The sequence below is a fragment of the Zea mays genome, chromosome 2 (genome assembly GCF_902167145.1).
Source record: "Zea mays cultivar B73 chromosome 2, Zm-B73-REFERENCE-NAM-5.0, whole genome shotgun sequence".
NCBI lineage: Eukaryota > Viridiplantae > Streptophyta > Magnoliopsida > Poales > Poaceae > Zea > Zea mays.
In genome coordinates, this window is record NC_050097.1 from 218,438,904 (window position 1) to 218,458,225 (window position 19,322).

The 19,322-nt window shown below is 45.2% G+C and overlaps 2 protein-coding genes and 2 pseudogenes across 6 annotated transcripts; 3 read left to right on the forward strand and 1 right to left on the reverse strand.

The window, feature by feature from the left end:
* Positions 1-2,422: 2,422 nt before the first annotated feature.
* Positions 2,423-7,422, reverse strand: LOC100382199 (glyoxalase I pseudogene; annotated as a pseudogene). Its single transcript, NR_159712.1, has 10 exons — positions 6,476-7,422; positions 5,941-6,391; positions 5,701-5,834; positions 5,089-5,348; positions 3,889-3,958; positions 3,722-3,795; positions 3,283-3,330; positions 2,834-2,877; positions 2,612-2,668; positions 2,423-2,520 (listed from the first exon to the last, which is right to left on the reverse strand). The product of NR_159712.1 is annotated as a glyoxalase I pseudogene (transcript).
* Positions 7,423-7,744: 322 nt separating this feature from the next.
* LOC124188254 (uncharacterized) lies at positions 7,745-10,373 on the forward strand. Its single transcript, NM_001401381.1, has 2 exons — positions 7,745-7,986; positions 8,276-10,373. The coding sequence occupies exon 2, from the start codon at positions 8,279-8,281 to the stop codon at positions 10,088-10,090; it is 1,812 nt and encodes a 603-aa protein (NP_001388310.1). The 5' UTR covers positions 7,745-7,986; positions 8,276-8,278; the 3' UTR covers positions 10,091-10,373.
* On the forward strand, positions 7,745-16,883 carry LOC124188255 (uncharacterized; annotated as a pseudogene). Of its 3 annotated transcripts, none has more exons than NR_174693.1 (11): positions 7,751-7,986; positions 8,276-11,093; positions 11,177-11,592; positions 11,766-12,051; positions 12,124-12,190; positions 12,515-14,378; positions 14,523-14,636; positions 15,238-15,435; positions 15,520-15,751; positions 16,185-16,291; positions 16,388-16,883. The product of NR_174693.1 is annotated as an uncharacterized protein, transcript variant 3 (transcript). The 3 variants fall into 3 exon arrangements; NR_174692.1 differs by lacking the exon at positions 14,523-14,636 and having other exon boundaries at positions 12,515-12,679; positions 12,797-12,931; NR_174691.1 differs by lacking the exons at positions 14,523-14,636; positions 15,238-15,435; positions 15,520-15,751; positions 16,185-16,291; positions 16,388-16,883 and having other exon boundaries at positions 7,745-7,986; positions 8,276-11,592; positions 12,515-13,097.
* LOC100501175 (uncharacterized) lies at positions 14,278-16,883 on the forward strand. Its single transcript, NM_001195966.2, has 6 exons — positions 14,278-14,378; positions 14,523-14,636; positions 15,238-15,435; positions 15,520-15,751; positions 16,185-16,291; positions 16,388-16,883. Exons 2-6 carry the CDS (start codon positions 14,589-14,591, stop codon positions 16,541-16,543), a joined length of 741 nt encoding a protein of 246 aa, NP_001182895.1. The 5' UTR covers positions 14,278-14,378; positions 14,523-14,588; the 3' UTR covers positions 16,544-16,883.
* Positions 16,884-19,322: the final 2,439 nt, after the last annotated feature.

The following is a 19,322-nucleotide window of genomic DNA, read 5'->3' on the forward strand; positions in this document are numbered from 1 at the left end:
TGCAAAGGCCTGATGGGTGTGATTAAGTCAAGGCTCGATCCACTCAAGGGACACGATCTCGCCTCGCCCGAGCCCAGCCTCGGGCAAGGGCAGCCGACCCCGGAGGATTCACGTCTCGCCCGAGGGCCCCCTCAAGCAACGAACACACCTTCGGCTCGCCCGAGGCCCAGTCTTCGCCAAGAAGCAACCTTGGCCAAATCGCCACAATGACCGACCGTATCGCAGGAGCATTTAATGCAAAGGTGGCCTGACACCTTATCCTGACGCGCGCCTTTCAGTCGACTGAGCCGAAGTGACCGTCGTCACTTCGCCGCTCCACTGACCAGCTTGACAAGAAGATAGCGCCGCCCGCGCCGCTCCGACTGCTGTGCCACATGACAGAGTGAGGCTGACAGCAGCCAAGTCCGGCCTCAGGCGCCATAGGAAGCTCCGCCTCGCCCGACCCAGGGCTCGGACTCGGGCTCAGCCCCGGAAGACGACGAACTCCGCCTCGCCCGACCCAGGGCTCGGACTCGGGCTCAGCCCCGGAAGACGACGAACTCCGCCTCGCCCGACCTAGGGCTCGGACTCGGCCTCAGCCCTGGAAGACGACGAACTCCGCCTCGCCCGACCCAGGGCTCGGACTCGACCTCAACCTCGGAAGACAGACTCGACCTCGACCTCGGAGGAGCCTCCGCCTCGCCCTACCCAGGGCTCGGACCGACCACGTCACAGGAGGGGCCATCATTACCCTACCCCTAGCTAGCTCAGGCTATGGGGAACAAGACCGGCGTCCCATCTGGCTCGCCCCGATAAACAAGTAATGATGGCGCCCCACATACTCCATGACGACGGCGGCTTTCAGCCCTCTTACGAAAGCAAGGAGACGTCAGCAAGGACTCGACAAACCCGACAGCTGTTCTTCCGCCAGGCTCCAGCGCTCCTCCGACGGCCACGACATCACACGAACAGGGTGCCAAAACCTCTCCGGCTGCCACGACGGCATGTACTTAGGGCACTAGCTCCTCTCTGCTAGACACGTTAGCACACTGCTACACCTCCCAATTGTACACCTGGACCCCCTCCTTACGCCTATAAGAGGAAGGTCCAGGGTCCTCTTACAGAAGGTTGGCCGCGCGGGGGAAGGACGGGTCGGCGCGCATAAGCCTCTCGCTCTCTCCCACGCGGACGCTTGTAACCCCCTACTGCAAGCGCACATGACCTGGGCGCGGGACAAACACGAAGGCCGCGGGTTTCCCCTTTTACGCCTGTATCCCTCCGGCTCCATTTCCCCCCTTCGCGCTCCGTCTCGCGCCGACCCATCTGGGCTGGGGCATGCGGCGACAATTTACTCGTCGGTCCAGGGACCCCCCGGGGTCGAAACGCCGACAATGTTAAAATGATAAGAATTAAACTAATGTACTTTTGGAGATAGTCAAATCAATGTAACAAAACTTGGACTAGCGGATGGCTGAATGCGTTGACCCAGTCATTTTGCCAAACACTTGACATGCATACATCATTACAGTTCATGTCTGAAGCAATAGAGCGATTAGATTTCATCGTGTTGCTACAATCTATATTAAATTTAAAAGAATCGAGGTGGGTTGGGGCGCTAGTCCTCGTGTGTTTTATTGATCGAAATCATGAAAAGAATTTGGTTACCGTGATTGTAGCCTGCTGAGTGTGTATGGGAAGCTAGAGGATAGGAACACGGAAGTGAAGAGGTGGATGGGGAGATGGAACGGAAGGGACATACGTGCTATGTCGTCGTGCAGATGATCAAAACACAGAAGCGAAGTGACAACACAGTGGAGGGATGTTGGCGAGCATCGATGCGAGGTGAGGGACAGTTGCGTAAACATCCGTTCTGAGTCATTCATCCTCTCCATGTCCATCTGCTATGCGGCGGGAGCCACTGCGGCACAGGGGAGACGGGGAAGGAGAGGAGGCAGCAACGAGGGCATTTACGCGGGCATGTCGGTGAGGTACAACATGAGGGGGAAGCCCTCGAAAGAGTCCTGTAGTGTGGAGATGCAGGTTTTTTTGTGGAGGCAGGGGCGGCATGGGTGAACCCAGTGTTCGTCAGGCATCGGGACGCTACGCGGGTGGGGCGGCGGCCGGAGTTCCTGCCAGCGCGGGCGGGTACGGGGGTGGAGCTCTTTTCAGTGGGCGTTTTCCAGAAGCTTCGCCCGGCATCGCCGAACGGAGGAGGCTGCTTGGGAACAGAGCTTTGCGCATCGAGCGATGCATATCGGACGGCTTGCATTTAGGAGGCGACGTGGCCACCCGGGTTGAGCGGTATGGTGCAGCGTTTTAATAATAACTAGAACATGAGGCGCCCATTCGGGCGCCCTATCGAGAGGTTGTAAGCCAACAAAATCATATATAATATGACATAGTAAAGATATATGTTGTTGTGGCATTAAACAGAACAATATTTGAAGTTAAAACTATGGATAGGATAGAACAGATGTGTTTAAATCTCTTCATCAGAGGTCACAAAATGAATTGAAATGTGACATCATGGTGGCGTGGGCCCTAAGAAACAAAAATACAAAACTGTAAGCACACTAATGCAAACAGGACACATTGGAAGTTTAGTGGATCCAACCAGCGGAGTTGTGGCAACCTGTAAGCAAGGTGTATACTGCACAATAGCTATAAACATACCACGTCACACCTCTCGCTATCCATGGAAACAAGGGTTAATCGTCAATTTAGCAACAATTTTGAATACGATCAGCAATTTCAGCGAATGCTCGAACATTACAAAAAAAACAAGTTGACTATTAGGCAAACTGGAATTACCAAGAGCATTGGCAGATTGAAATAAAGATCATACTCGACTAACCTTCTTTTTCTATCACACTGAATATTTTACATTGAATATCAGTTCTGCAAGATTTCCTAAAAAGGTCAGTACAAAAACCAGGGAAGAGTAAAGCAGCAGATTAGTAAGTAGAACAAAAAAATCATTAAAGAAGGTGACTGATGTACCATGGTTCGATCGCCCAATCTAACGGTGACAGGACATATGTTCCACTGACCTACTTATTGTATATGTTGAGCAAGTACCAAAGACCGAAGATAGTTTCATTTAATCCACCATTAAATGAAGAAAATTGTTACCATTGGTTCGTTCTTATACAAATATTACAAGATGGTAATCATCAAATTAAATAACTAATTACAATTAAGGACATAAGAAGCTACTCTATATAGAAATATAAATGTTGCGTAATTTCCTAGCAGCTTTATAGATAATTTAATAATAGGAAAATAAGATAATGTTGTACATACCTGAGTTAGCTATCAGAGTCGAGAGCATGAAAACCCTAAACCTTCAGACTACAAATAAAAAAGAGAAGTAAATGCCTTTGCTGGTGTCAAATCACTTCCCAATAGAAACTATCCACCAAAGTAAACAACAGCGAAAGCGACTGGTGTATTGTTTCAGGTTAAAGCTATTCAACTACAAGAATTAAGAAAACCGATGAATAATGCAAAATTTAGTTTAATCTTGAAGATACACACATGGTGCACGGCAAAACTTCACCAAAGGAATATATCGCAGCAAGTAACTGAGCCTTGGAAAACCAAGAAAGTCCATCGTGGACGTCCTGTACTTTTAACTGGAAAATTTATTCCCAAACATAGCACCTAAAACGAAGCTATTTGAAGTTGGAACAGTTATACACAAAACTAATTTCAACACCACCACACATCCAGAGTTATAGACCTTAGAGTTTACCGGCCGCCTAGGGGGTTTCTTGCCTCCAGGATTCTTTTTCTTTCACATCTTGATTATATCCTCTCAATGAACACAAAAACAATACATGAGTTAAATCAACACCAAAATATCAATTATCATCACAAAACAAAAAGATATATGGACAAATAGCATACCCAAAGTCATGTCCATCATTTTTCTCGGTAAAAGCGGTCGCTTCAACTGTGAGGGGTGGTGATTCCATCTCTATATGAACGTATATGTATAATTAGAGTAAGAAAACACAGTTCCGAGCAGAGACTACAAAAGTGGCAGGTGGCATTTGAGCACCAGGAAATTCAAGCTTGCAAGAAGCTAAATAAAAGTATATTAAGCTCATACAGAGAAGATTAAAATCTATACTACTTCCAACTATGAAGGCGCAATAAGACAGCCTAAAATAGTAACTGAGTAATCTAATGAGGCTGCAAGCATGCACCCTCCCTTCTCTCTACCGAATTGCTCTGCCTGTACCTATCTTGTTTATACAAATAATTCGATTATACATGTAGCTGATGTAGGATTTTCCCTTCTCAATGTTGCAGTAAGTTTATTGGATTCCTTTATTTGTTCGACATCAACTGTGAATCTCTTCTTGACTATCCACTAACGACCTCTGGACCGCCTCTACTAAGAGTTCGACTGTTTGTCAAATAGAGGCCTTGCATTTTTTGGATGGAAGGGGTACCATCATGTATTTGTTGTTCCCACGCAAAAATCGACAAACTATTTCAGTTAAAACAGAATAACTATGTATTACCAAAGTCAGGTATTATACCTGGAACATACACAGGAAGGTAATATTGCAAGAAACTGGGGTTATCTTTTGAGCTATATTTTTTCATATGACTTAGCCACACTGTTAACCTGATTGGACAGGCTCGGATGACGTTGATAACCCGATGGATAATATTGATCAATGGGCGATGAAACACAATTTTTAAAGCTCCAGGTAGGATGTACCTGTAAGTAACTGTAATTAGCCCTCCATGATTTCCTCAAAGCACTCACTACAATCATATCTAGCTGCAATTTTATCTTAAACCCCAGTTTCTAACAAGTGGTACAATTTCACCGACATCTTTTATCTTAAAATGGTCGTTCTGAATTATCTTCTTAAGGGCTCTTCTATCAGTGAGTGCTGCCCTAAAAGATGTAATTCCCAATTTAAGAGCAGACATATGAAATACTTCAAGCTCCCCACTGTCACTGGAACCATTTGTTTTAATGCTTCTCTAGAGAAATTTGATCAGCTCATCACCAGCTTCCTTCTCTAAAATTATAAGGTCTGAGTAACCTATTATAGTACAAATGTATTTACTCAATACAGTACATACCTGAGAGACGGTGTGTGGCAGAGAGGCGGCACGAAGACTGACCAGGAAACTGGAGGCTGTCGAGCGGAAGCGAGGAAGAGGGTGACGTCGATGGGTCAGCGTGCCGCCACCGTGGCGTCATGACATGGGCACGTCGCGGGTGACGGTCTGGTGCGGTGCAGGCGGGCTTACTGCCGTACGCCCTGTGCGCTTGGCCTTTCGTGTCCTTAGCCCCGATACGCCCTCGCTTCGTATAGTCGGGCCGCCGGAGACGCCCACACCTCACATTAGACAACAGAAGTCATATAAGGTAAGTTGTTTGAACATAATAGTTTAGCACTTTTGCTGTTTTTGAAAAACATGCACAAATAATCAGCTAGCAAACTTCTCCTTATAATGTTAAACTCAAATAATTGAATGTGTAGACTATTGTGTCTGACACGGTGACAGCTGACAGCATAATGATCATAAGGTTTTTTTAGCCAAACATGTACAAGTACCCAGCTAGCAATCTTATTTTTATAATGTTAAACTCAAATAACTGAATTTGTAGACTATTGTGTCTAACACAGTGGATTGCAATTGTAAAATAAACTACAGCTTCATTCAAACATCAAGTTATCACTAATATACCTTGATCATCCTTCGGCGTGAATACTCTATCAAACTTAAATGTCTTTTTAGTTGTTCCACCATTTGCATTCAGGCTTGATGACACCTCATTTTTGCTTAAGGGTCGGCATCGACAAAAAAACCCTGATAATTTCCTGAAATAGTTGAGAAGACAAATAGAATGAGAATACAAAATACATTCTCTCAGGTAAATGTTAAGAGTGAGCACAAAGAACTGGATGCACACAGGATAATGGATACCTTTTGTCTCTTGAACAATATTATAAAGTTTCTTCCTCTTATCCATCTCTTCATAGCACTTCAATTTTAAATCTTCACACTGTGCAACTGCAATAATTAAGCCATACATTGTTTGTTTTATAGTTGCAAGGCTGCAAAATTACACTTCAGACATTCAAAAACAGAGTAGTGTTATCTTCTATCTTTAGCTTCTACAAGGGTTGATTCATTCTTCATCTAATAAAAAACGGCGCGACGGCGAGGGTCAGCGGCCAGCTTCTACAGAGGAACGGCGAGGACGGAGCCAGGCAACGGCGCGACGCACGTAGGACGCGAGACCTCCGCAAAGTTGGTCAATTCAACTGCAAAGTTGGTGTTCTCTGGCCCAAAGCCAAGGAAGGCGTTGGTGTACTTCTCATCAGGAACATCCCTTTTCCTCAGCAGTTTCATCCCAAAGCATTCTGTGTAGTACCTACCAGAATCATATTATGTCACATAAAAAAGCATAATCATAGCTGCAGGTGTTGCAAATGTCATTTACAATACAACAGCATACTTGATTGTGCGGTCCAGATCCCCAACACGGTAAACTGCATGGAGCATCCTCTTTTTGTCCTGTTTATGCCAGTCAACCACAACCTCAGCTGCCTTCGAGGCTTCACTATCGGTTGCCATCCCTGATTAAAGAGTTGCACATTTCATAAGAACAAGGGAGGAAAGTGATCTTAAATAAAACGAAGAACGAAAGCATCAGGCTTTCATATTGCTTGAAAACCCCTCTTTTTCTTTCAATAGAGGAATATACATCTCAATTACTCAAAGCTTTTCTCTGAAAAGCAGAAGATTATCAGAAATATCACGCTTTCCGATACACTAAAGGATCCGTGCTCAAATGACAGAACACGAGGTGAATGGACCTCCTTTTTTTCACGGTCCATTTTTCATCCGAATGCCAACCTACATCTAAATCTTTTTTTTTATACTGAAAAGGACAGCAGCACGGGTTGCAGCTCAACCAAATCAAACACACAAAGATGCAAGGCTCCGCCTTGGAGAACTTTGAGGATGCATTAGTCATCTATCTGACGGACACACAGCAAAATGAACGAAGATGGAAGTCCTAACAAGATAGGAACCCAAATCTAGGGGCACGGCCAGCCATCTAGGTGACCACGCGGGGGGCGGCCAGACGGCCAAGCGGAGGCGGGCGGGGGTCAGCGGCCAGCTTCTACAGAGGAACGGCGAGGACGGAGCCAGGCAACGGCGCGACGCACGCAGGACGCGAGACCTCCGCCTCGTCGACCGCTTGTTCGGAGCTAGGCGAAGTCGAGCTCCTGTCTTGTTCATTGGAAGCTTTATTTAAGAGTGTTTTCCAATGAGCTCGTGTTCCTTGGCCACCACGGCCGCGATGAGGCGGGGCCGGAGGGAGACGGGGCGAGCAAGTCGCGGCGGCAGCGAGGACTGAAGGCCGAGATCTGGGGCAGGGCAAGGGAGAGGGCGAGGTGCGACGGGAGAGGTAGGGAGGAACCACTCACAACTCGATTGCATAAAAAACTCGGGTCCGGAAGCTGGTTCCTGTCTGACGACGCCGTACTCAAGCCACACGTCGTTCGAGCTGTGGCGGACTGCCCGTGAAGCGCGGGGAGAAGCTCAAACTCCACCGGGTTTTAATAAAAGGTAATAAATAGAAATATTATAGTGTTTCGACTTTGGACCAGCGATAACAAAAGTGAACGGGTCGGTGGGCCTTCTCTCGTAGACCTGTTGCCGGTTGAGCCGACTTCAGAAACGGTTCAACCGGTCCCAGTCCATCAGCTGTCCGAGGGATAAACCCCACTCTATTCTTCTCTCTTCTCTCACTTATTCCTCTCCTCCTCAGGTTCAAAAAAGACAGCATCTCCTCACCTCTCCTCTCTGCTCCAAAGAAATCACTTCCTCGTTCTAGATCCCGCGGAGTTCAGTTTGAGGGGCAAGGGTTGTTGGATTTGGATCTCTCTCATCACGTGCCCCTCCCTCCCCTTTCTCAAGTTTCAAATCTTCATTTGCACGGGAACTTCTCTTCTCAAGGTATTTTACCTTTTGTATCCTCGATCTACTTTTTAAGGCATTTAAGTCGAATCCCTTTGGAGCCAAGGCTCACACTGCAACATGGAACAAGTGCTCAAAAGAATTCGAAGTTTTGGATGGATAGTTTGAGAGAGAGAGAGAGAAAAAAATCTCTCGTGGCGGCTTTTGACTGTGCAACGGCGGCTGAACCGCCCCCACACAGTTTAGCCCCACTCTCGATCCTATTCTTGACTAGTTTCTTTTCTCAATCAATCTAGGCTCACCCCCTTTGTGTTTATCCTTCTCTTAGAAGATGGTCCGCAGAAGAAATCCGTCCATTATTGAGGGAAGCGAAGGTGAAATGGACAATCAAATCGAAAGTGAAGAAGAAATTCATGAGAAACGTCCTCGCCTCTTTCAAACCGGTCCAGTCAACAGGCAGGCTCAAGGTGACAGTGAGAGCAGCGCTCGGCCCCAAACTGTTCACGCAACAAGAGGTGAGAGATTTCCCTCTCTTCGGCGAAAATTCGCAGGGCAATGCCCTCGCCGTGTGGCAGATCCAAATGCGGATGAACCAGCTAGTGATGATGATGGTAAAAAAGATGATGTTGTAGCACTTCCTCCGGATGATGCTCCTCTCATTAGGGATCTTGTGCTACACAGGGCCAAAGCCCGTCGTAATCCAAATGAACCTCAAATGGATTACAGTGCGGGCAGCAACAGTTTGCTTCAATACATAAGGTATGAAAATCCAATGAAGTGGGCAAGAGATAATCGAATTGACGGTCACAGATTTTGGAATCTCTTTCATGTGGACTTCTACAACTCAGTAATCATGACTAAGAAGCACCAACCTATCATCAAACAAAGATCTATAAATTGGGCTGAATGTGAGCAGATGAGAGATAAGGAAATGACTAGAGCTCTGCGAGCATGTGAGGCTAAAGGAATGAAGAACATCATGCTTTTCTCTTATGATTGGAACGACGAAGTGATAGCCCAATTTTACTCAACTCTATGGGTGAAGCTGAGCAGTGATGATTTGGGTGCCTATGCCTATCCATACATGAATTTCAACATTGAAGGACAGTGGTATAAGGTGAGCTACCGGCGCTTTGCTCATATTCTTGGGTTCACTGATTCTGAGATCCATCCTGATCGTAGATGCATCCACAACTATTCTCTTCCACCTCGTGCCGAAGTAATTGACATGCATGTGGTGCCTACTGACGACATGTGGAAAACTACAAATCTGCAAGGTTATTACAGGTATCTCAACTCCATGTTCCGTGCCACTCTCATTCCTAAGGGAGGAAATCAAGTGAATGTGCATGGTGAAAGTCACGTTCTCCTTTACTTCATGAAGCCAAATAAGAATTTTAGAATTAATGTGTTTGACATGATCTGGAAAGAAATTATCCATGCCTCTTGGAACACATCTAAAGGGTGTGTGCATGCTCCTTTCATAATGAAAATGATTGAAGTGGTGTCTCAAACTTATTTTCAAAAGGACAGCAAGCATGTCAAGTACACACCTTATTGGATTGATCCAAACAACCCAGCCGGCAGATCAAAAAGGGCACCCACCTCAGCTGAGCCTGGAGCTTCTTCTTCATCCTCCGAAGAACCTGCTCCAGCTCCACCTCTTCATCCCTCTTCTTCTCGGGCTGCCGCTGCCTCTCGCCCCATGAGCCGTGGTGACCGAGGTAAGCAAGGAGGTCTTAAAGCTTTACTCAAGAAGGGGTTCAATGCCATGTTTGCCATATATCGAGAGAACTCAATTCACACAGCTGAGCTTGTACGAAGAACAATGGAGTTGGATCAGAATTTTAGACGTCATGTCGCTGGTCAACCGTTGCTTCCAGTTCGTCCGTATAATCCTCCACCTCCTATGGCCGACACTCTTGATCAGTGGCATCAACAAACTTATGGAGTTCCCTTCAGTGCGTCCGACCAAGAAATCTCTGAGGATGAACCAGTTACTCCTCCTGCTGCTTCTGCTTCAGTTCCTCCTACTCCTGCTGCTTCTGCTTCAGTTCCTCCTCCTCCTGCTTCCGCTCCAGACTTGGGCACCTACTTCTTTGGTGATCCTAGTGGTGGTCATGGTCCCTATGGTGGGTGGTGATCTTATTTTTTTCTTCATTTTGGTTGCTTGATGCCAAAAATGGGGAGAAGTTTGTGATATCTTTGCTCTTTTATCTATCTACCCACTCTTGTTGTGAGTTGTGAGAGAGAACTTCAACTCTTGGGATGTAAAATAACTTTGTGATTGTGTGCTGATCTCAAAAACATCTAGCTTGTAATAGTAAATTAGGTGAACTTATTTCATTATGATGAATTTCTGTTATCCTAAGTTTTGTGTCATTTACTTCTCTTTTGTTTGTGGTGTATTGTTGTTATTATTATTTTTGGGTGTATGTCTTGTCATATGCATTTGTTTTATAGACATTTTATATGACATCTTGTTCCACCTCTCAGATACATGTGCATTATGTGACCTCTACACTTTCTCTCTAAATGTGATGCATGAATGGCATATGAGGCCAATTCTTGTGAAATTCATCACATGCACACATTTAGGGAGAGTCATAAGTATTAAAAAATCTTGTGTTTATCTTATCTACGTCACTTTTAATTATTTTATCATTAATCACCAAAAAGAGAGAGATTATAAGAGCAATTAATCTTTTGAGGGTTTTAGTGATTGAATGTCAAAGAGATTAAAAGTACTAACAACTTTATTTGAGCATGTGTATAGTTCTTAATATCCTGTGAAGTGCTCATGCTCATGCCAAAGAGTCAAAAGAGCATGAAACGTCTATGTGAAGTTATGCAGGACCCAAAGAAGATATATCATGAAGAGCGAATCACATCCAAAAATCTTTTGAGACATATTCAAGATTAAACTCAATACTCAAGAATCGAGATCTTGGTTGACTTTTATTTATGTCATTGAATATAGGAATCGTCATACTATCAAGAGGGATCAACATATGGTATTGGCGTTGTTGCTAAAGCTCACACTCTTTATTTTTGAGTGAACTATTTTATTTCAGCTCCACTGTGATTGAAGTGGGCTGTTCAACCAGTCCTTGGCCCACCTCAACCTTGTTTCTCTTTGGTCTCCAGTAAGTACCTTTACTGCAACTGTTGTGGTGATTGGTATTTAAGCATATGGGATGGGTACAACAATCTTGTCGTCATTTTACAGGACAAGTGGAAACTTGTTTAACAATGACCCCGCTCCACCACCTCCACCATCACCACTAGCACCAAATACCCCTCCCTATTGGCAACCTGATGTTCCAGCTTACCCATCCCCATACTTATATTTAAACTCTACTCGCGAACGGTGCAGTCTACGATGCAGAACAATGTAAAATAGTACATATGGGTAAACTTTGGGTAATCTGCTGGAGTCGGCCTAAAGTCTAAGATACCCAGCCGAAAATGGTGGCAGACACTCCAAACTTGGTGATGGTGCAGTTGCAGGAATCGTAATATGTTTGCTGGATGTTGGTGCAATAGTTGCATTCCTTGTAATCAAAAGGAAATCTTGGAGGTTATCATGGGGACAAGACCCGGAACAAAATGAACCTCTCAGTCCTCTTGCTTCTGGACTTAAACGTAAGTCTTAAGGTAGTTGTGTTTTCATCTTTATTGCTGCTGCTGTTCTAGTAGGAACTGTAAGCTCATTATCTTTACAGATGAATTCTGCAATTTCTCCCTTCTGTATTCTTTTCTTTGTGGAAGATGGTTAAATAATGTGTTATCATTGTGTCTAAAACCATACTTTTCAGAGATGAAATCTATCAAAATCATATCGACAATTGGCAAAGAAGAACTGCAGAAGACTGTTTAGATGAGTTTGAAGCCGCCAACAAAAATTGACCTCCACAAGTCCTTTGATGAAAGTGATACCACTAACAAGTCCATCTCAAGGTAAAGTAAGTTTGTCTTCCATAACAATACCTGCATAGACGGTGGCAGGCCTTCAGGTGCAACAGGCAGCTTCGGTCCTGACAGTCTTATCTGTGAGGGGTCGTTAGGCCCCGCGTTTACAAAGCGAAATTCGGTGATCAGAAGGTATATCGCTAATTCTTACATGTTGAAACCAACTATTAGGCTACTGTATCTTGATGATATGCTTCATTTCAGATTCACGAATTTCAAATTATGATCAAAACTATTGCGATATCATCACTTTCTGGATGGTAAATTTCAGGTAATGGCTGTAAAGAAAATAAACTTTTCTGCATTTCCATGCCATCCTTCAGATTTGTTCGTTGAGTTAGTTGCAAGTATTTCAAGGCTAAACCATCCAAACCTTGCTGAGCTTGCTGGTTATTGCTCAGAGCATGGACAATGCTTGCTGGTATACGAGTTCATACGATTACCATAACTTGTCGGTTCTAAAAAGTGGGGGCTGACAATGACAAGCCTGCACCACTTTAGTGCCTCAAAACATTTGTTGTTCTGAACTGCAGCATGCCTAGCTGTAGCACTAGCAGCACACGCAGTCATTGCTTGCTCTCCGAACTTTTTGCAGGTCCCGACCGCGGGCCGAGCAGTCACTTGTCCGATGGGCTACTCCGCAGCCGCACGACATCGACGCGCTGGAGCAGATGGTCGACCCCGCGCTGCGAGGGCTGTACCCGTCCAAATCCCTCTCCGGCCCACCCGCTTCGCCGATGCCATCGCTCTATGCGTTCAGGTGAAGAAGTATCTCCAGTCCATCCAGCTCGATCTCATTGCCCCTATTCTATACGGCAGTGGCATTTCTGGCGCTGCGGCTGAATTGCTGGCGCCGGCTGGTTCCTGCAACCTGCAGCCCGAGCCGGAGTTTCGGCCGCCGATGTGGGAGGTCTTGCAGTCGCTGGTGCGCCAGCGCCTGGTGCAAAGGGCGAACATGGCGAGGACGCAGTCGCACTCGCGGCGCCACGGCGAACCCGTTACTGCTTCAAGAGTAAGACGCAACTTGCCGCGCTACTGCTTCATGATGGCTTTTTGAGAAAAAATGAGAGAAAATAGTTTAGTTTGGATTTGAGTGTGGCTTAATTTCGAATTTCACATAATAATTTTCAGCATGTTCGTTTGGCTTCCATTTATATCAGATTCTACTATTTCTACAATATTTTTATCCTTATAAATTATAGTTGTATTAGTCTAATTAGCTGACTTTAATACAAAGTAAACAGTAACATTCGCCTTTTGGTTAAACCATGAGTTCAAACTTAGTTTGAACACAGCTTCAGATAGTGTAGACAGAACGAGCTTAAGTAGTTTCGTGTGTAGTTCCAAAAACTAATTAAAGATGTTTCTGCTTACAAAATCATTTTCTAGATATATATTTTTTTGGACCTTGCCCATGTTGTGGTGGGGTAGCAGACGAACATCCGATTGTCTGATTTTAGGCCGGATTTGGCTTGCTTCGGGGCTCAGGCTCAAAATATCCGAAGCCGCGGGGCGGGGTGGGGCCCGGACGGAGTCAGCGATCGGGCAGAGTCGCAGAGAGCCTCGTCAGTGCCGCGGCGGCGACGGATTTTTCAATTCCCCCGCGCCTGCGACTGCAAAAATATCCAGCGTCCTCCCCCTGCCAGACTGACGCTGCTTGGAGTTGGAGTATATTGATTGATTGCTATGAGGGACCATGCCATCGTGATTATGCGAGACGGTCTGAAACTATAAAACATTGAGGTTGTCTAGTACTGTACCATCTTAAACTAGTAAAGAGATGTACCAGGCTAGCCGTACATCACATTATAGGCCGCGTTTGGTTTGCTGAAGATTATAGAAAAATCTGCATCTTGCATGTTACCACCCAGAAAATACAGCCCACACGTAATTTTTGGATTTTATTTCTTTGGATACAGATTGTATTTTTAAAACCGGATTCCCAGTATGTGCCGTGAGCGGCTTATATCTATCACTCGGACATACGACAGTTACGCGTCAAACTTATTGACAAATAAAACGTCGCCCGCTACTATACATTATGCGTCGTATGTATCGTGTCAGCCTGCTGCCATGAGACGTGACCACAAAGAATATCTCGCAACAACCCATTCCGGCCCGACGTCACCGTGATGCCAATTGCCATGGAGGAAGGCACGGGGAAGGCGCGCAGAGAGGACCCCGGGGCCGCCGCACGCCAGCTCCGAGATATTTCTCACCGAGCGTCCGTCGTCCACCCCACCGGGCCCGGCAGGCGGCACCCCATCTCAGCACAGCACACGTGGAAAGGGTTGCCACGGCGGATGGAAGCCGGATAAAAAGCCCGTCCTCGTCCCTCACGCCCGCCACGCCCCACCCCGCTCGGCCTCCAGTCCAGCTCCACCGCTTTCACCCGCTCCGCTCCGTTTCCGTCGCTCCCGTCCCAAGGAGCCGCGCCACGCGAGAGGGGGCCACGGACGGTAGGGGCTCCCGACCCAATCCTCCGCCTCCTCCTCGGCTCCTCCTTGCCCTCCACAAGACCACAGCTCAGCCTCTCCGTGCTGGTGTTGTTATGCTTGCGGCCGTGGAGGCGCTGGTGTGATGCGGTGGTGGTGCATTTGCAGGTGGCAGTTTTCTGTTTCGGTGGGCGGGGACGTCGTCGACCGACCGACCGGAGCGGAAGGCCGGAGATGATGGAGGAGGGGGCGCCCGATCTGCGAGAGCTCGTGCGCCTGCCGGTAATCTCCCCACCCCCAGGCCCCAGCGCGTTTGGTTTGACCGCGGATCCGTTTGGTTGGTGTGCAGACTTGGTTTAGATGTTTGCTTGGGCGATCTGCTGAGCGACCTGGGCTTGCTAAAAGTTCGATCAGATGTTCGATTTTGGGTTTAAAAAAAAACAAAGGGGTGGGAAAGCTGCTAGTTCAGTTTTTTTTAAGGAGCCAAGTAGACATCTAAGACATGGACAAAAGGGTATTTCATTTGAGTTGTACTTACGAATTTCATGGACTAGTAGTTAGCTTATTTTGGAGTTTTTTTTGACGAACGGTCTTTAGCCAGTTCGACTCCCGTGGGAGGTCTAACCGTCTAACGCTCAGCCTTGGTTGCGGTCTTACCCTCTACTAGGTCGAGTTGTTGTTTTTAGTTAGCTTATTATGGTTAAATCTTTTAGTATTGTTGTTGTTGCTGCGGTAGCTGGTTATTTCAGTGTTCTTTTTAATGCCATTTTCCTTCTGAAATACCCTTGCACAAGACCACAAATGCTCAGATTAGTGTTTGAATGTTTGTACTCGTCATTTCTTTTGGAGGACCTATCATGAAGTTCATTCATTCATGTCCCAGGATGTTCTCGTGGTATGCTCATCTACTGGATGGACAGATGAAAAGCACATGCTTTATCTTCGATTATTGGAAGAAACATTTGTGCACCAATTACATGGAAGTGGTTGCATTTTTAAGGGACTGTTTAATTGCTCTCCAAGATATTGTAGGCAAATGAAATCATCTAAGCAAATTGTTAAATACACTACGCCTGGTCAGGTATAGGCAAAGGCTATGTTCTTTCTTTAGTTGACAGAAAATGGAGGAAGCACCTGTAACATATATTTTTGTATGATGCAGCAGGGGTGTGCCATAGTTGAGGGTGGCAAAGTCAAGTCCTGCATAAAGGCTGAGCATGTTGAGTCACCTTCCTGTTGTGGAAATCAGCAAGATGAAAAAGTTCGTTCCCTGGAAGATAATGCATCAACCACTAAGCCCATGGAAAAAGCCACTTCCCATGCAAGGGCAGCAAGCCCAGGACAAGCTTCCACGTGCTATGTTGGCAAACACAGACATTCTCCTTCCAGAAGTGCAGGTAGGGGGTATCCATTGGATGTCCTTTTGCAAATGCTGTTGCATATCGATCTGTAGTTACTCCAAAAAGGAAGAAAAACTATTTCCAAATTTTGATTGTCTTCTATTAGATTATTGCAAAACAAAGCAACAAATGATTTCCCCAAATCTGCTTTTTATTAAGGAAAAAAAACATTTTCCCTGGCTGTCTGCCTTGTTTTGTTTAAAGTATAAGCTGTTAATATTGTTTGTGGGCTGGAAAAAAGGCATCATCTTTCCAGTGTCTTGTTTTCTTATCTTTCTGAGATCTGACCAGTAGAAGTACACCTTGGGAATTATGCCATGTGTTTCTTCATATCCAGATTATGAACACCAGATATTTATAGGTATTAAGTTCATTTACTTGAGTGACGTGGCCAGATTTTTAAAAGAGAACTACTCGTGCATTTACTCAGAGGGGTCGGATCAGAACTTTGATGAGGAAACCCAAGGGACTGGAGAATCAAAACATGAATACAACCCGAAGCGACTGAAATCTGCTGATGGCACAAGGGATCATCAGGTGAATTGATCATAAGCGTAGCGTAGCTTTCGTTGTGTTCTGCCGCTGTTCTACGTTTTATGAAAACATTCTTACTTCACATCACATTGTCAATAGGTTGTGAATGCAGAAGCTCATCAGGTGGGCTGCCTTGATGTGAGTGACAAAAATAGCGAGAACTTCAGTGCATCGTCAAAAGTGCTTGCTGCATCACTTGATGTTGAAGCTGGGTCTCCCTCCGGCGACTGCAAGGATCATGGACCAAAAGGATAATGCAATGTCCACCGAGTGTTTTCTGGAGTTGACTAACACACCCACCTGGCGCGCCGCAACTGAATCAGAGATAGGAAGTCAATCAGTGCAAGTTTGTAAGATAAGCTAGCTTGCCCGTTATTCTGGTTTGGAAGTCAAAATAGTTCGTTCAACTTAGCCTAGGCAGTTGACGGTTTTGTTGTGTTTCTGAGGGACTCTGATACGAAAATCAAATTCCCTTTGTTCTGTGTTTGGCGCTGCAACCTGTAAATGGAGTGCTTTTTTTTTGCGTACCGTGATATCTGCGTTTTGGAATACTATAATATCAGAATTTGGAGCGTGTTTCGCCATGCTCGCCTCACTTGATTGGGCAACCTTTCCCTTGTTTTTTTTTTTGGAATACTGGCTCGGGCACTGGCCCAGCAAAGGAACCAAGCTGTACTTAAGTTTTGGTGGTCGACTCCTGCCTGCTAGAGGTAGAGGACCTAGATTTCTTGCAAACAGAAATTGGGTTCCAGGGACCAGGAGTCTCCAGTCTCCACATGCAATTGCATATATTATCTTGTCTCCATATACAATTGCATATATTCTGTTAAAATGTGTTGTGCATGGAGCTTCTTTTGGAGAACACTGTTACGACTGGATCCCAATTTCTCCTATTTTCCTCACAGCTCTACAAATATTATCGTGTCCACGTCCAGCCAAGTGTGAGCGTGCAGTCTCGCCACACAGCCATAGCAAGTACAGGCGTACAGCTGCAAGAAAGAAAAACAATACTCCTCTCACCCTCTGTTTAGGTTATTTTAAATTTTTAAGTTAAATTATACCAAGTCTAACATCAAATAGATGCATTATAAAAAATATAATTAATACGGTATTTTTAGTATCACAAATATTATTCTTTATTATATAAATTTATTTTTTACTACCTAACGAACTTAAAATGATTTATAATTGTGAATGGGAGAGTAGTTAACTTTTGACCTAGATTGTAGTTGGGCTTAAATAGCGTTGTTTTTGCCATCATTGGTGCAATAAGAACCAGGCCTCCTGCTATTCAATTTTAAATAGCACGAGGATTTTAGTTACACCATTTCTCTCCATTTTCTTTACTCCTAAACATTCTCTCGGTCTTTTTCGGAAAGAGCGTTTTTGTTTTGTTTTAAGTTGGTATATCCGGTGGAGGGTGTAATTTAATTTACCGGTATAAACACTGTAGGGCACATTGGAATATGCATGTTTATATGGTTTTTGGGTAACTTGGTAGTTCTACATGAATGCAGTGAGGAAATTGTTCATGTCTCCAGCGTAGGTGTAGCGCTATTAGAGTAACTCCAAGAGATTATTAGCTAAAAAGACTAGTCAAATTTACTGATTTAGCTACCCTCTAAAATAGATTTTAGAGAAAAAATATAGGCTAATCCAACAAACTCGATAAACCTACGGACTGAATAGAGAGTGAAGCAGGCTATCCAAAATTGAAGAGCGAAGATGGAGAAATAGAGAGCCACTAAATTTGAAGAGTCGTTTACAGAGTCTATTGGATACAATTTTTTTTTAATATTAGCTAAATTTACTTTAACAAAACTATATACCTAGTATCTTGGAGTTGCTCTTATGCAATGTTTCTCCCGAAACCCGAACTCTTTGCAGCGATGAGAGGGTTACATGACTTTCTGAATGTCGGTACATCTGCCACTGTGCTAGAATTGTCCAGCCCTATTTTGCCATCTTTTTGTGCTCGCTTCTTTTATATTTTAGGTGTCTGATTTTTGTTTACCATTGTCTGACTATAAAAAAAATATATGAATTGTCTTTGTACTTTCAACTGTACAAGCTGGTCGCATAAGATTATTGTTGTCATCTAAAGTATAGCAACTCCCTCTCCACCGTGCTGCTGCCCCTAGAAGGTAATCTGCTGCCGCCCCAGTTGAAGGAATCTCTCCCGCGATCAGGACCAATCTTTCCAAGATCCTATTCTCCCGTCTTGGTTCTTTTTTTACAAGGACGGACCCACGCAGCAGACATAGAGAACATCCATCCATCCGTTGCCAAAAAAAAAACATCATTGATCTTGACCGTGATGTGCAGATAAGAACCGTACCGGCCTTGCGAGGCCAAACGAGAACAGTTGGATTTTTTTTTAATGCAAAGGATAGGGAACTTTCTTCACATACCGCCTACTCTTAAAAAGGGTCCATATGGAAGTTACATATTGCAAACAGAACGAAGAAAAATGGGCAGCACCACCTAAAACAGGACGATAAAAGAAGAAAGAAGACTGCACTGTTCACGGAGGCTGCTGCACTGTTTAGCTAGCAGAGGCTGAATGTGCAGCCGAAGATGAAATCTGCTTTTGCCTGTTGTGCGACGAGCCGACGACGACCAAAGAACATGAAGTCTTGTCATGCATGGTGCATCTGTCTGCAGAACTCCAACTCCAACCCAAGACCCAACAACAACAACACGGCAGCTTGCAAGCTTGGGGATTGAATCGATCGGACCGAATAAGTGCAGTGCAGTGCAGTGCAGTGCAGTGCAGGCCGGCCGGCCTCCACATCAGATCGATGAGAGGAAAAGCGAATTGCCCTTTCTCGCTCAGCGCGTCAGTAAGAAGAAAAGGAATCAAATAATGTGTGTGGAGTAAAGGTGCATGCACGCAAGGATCCGATGCTGCAGCCTGGTGGAGTGGTAGTAAAGCATAGCTGTCTCAACCAAGAACTTTGACAGCCCGTGGTAGTAGTAGAGCACATAGCAGACTTGTTGGCACTACCAAGTTGCCTAGCCGCGGCAGATAGCA

What these genes read in the sequence shown, in the direction of transcription:
- LOC124188254 (NM_001401381.1), top strand. Translation starts at nt 8,279, where the DNA reads ATGGTCCGCAGAAGAAATCCGTCCATTATTGAGGGAAGCGAAGGTGAA.
- LOC100501175 (NM_001195966.2), top strand. Translation starts at nt 14,589, where the DNA reads ATGATGGAGGAGGGGGCGCCCGATCTGCGAGAGCTCGTGCGCCTGCCG. An exon ending in AATACACTACGCCTGGTCAG is followed by an intron (nt 15,436 to 15,519) that starts GTATAGGCAAAG and finishes ATGATGCAGCAG; the next exon opens with GGGTGTGCCATAGTTGAGGG. An exon ending in ATGGCACAAGGGATCATCAG is followed by an intron (nt 16,292 to 16,387) that starts GTGAATTGATCA and finishes CATTGTCAATAG; the next exon opens with GTTGTGAATGCAGAAGCTCA.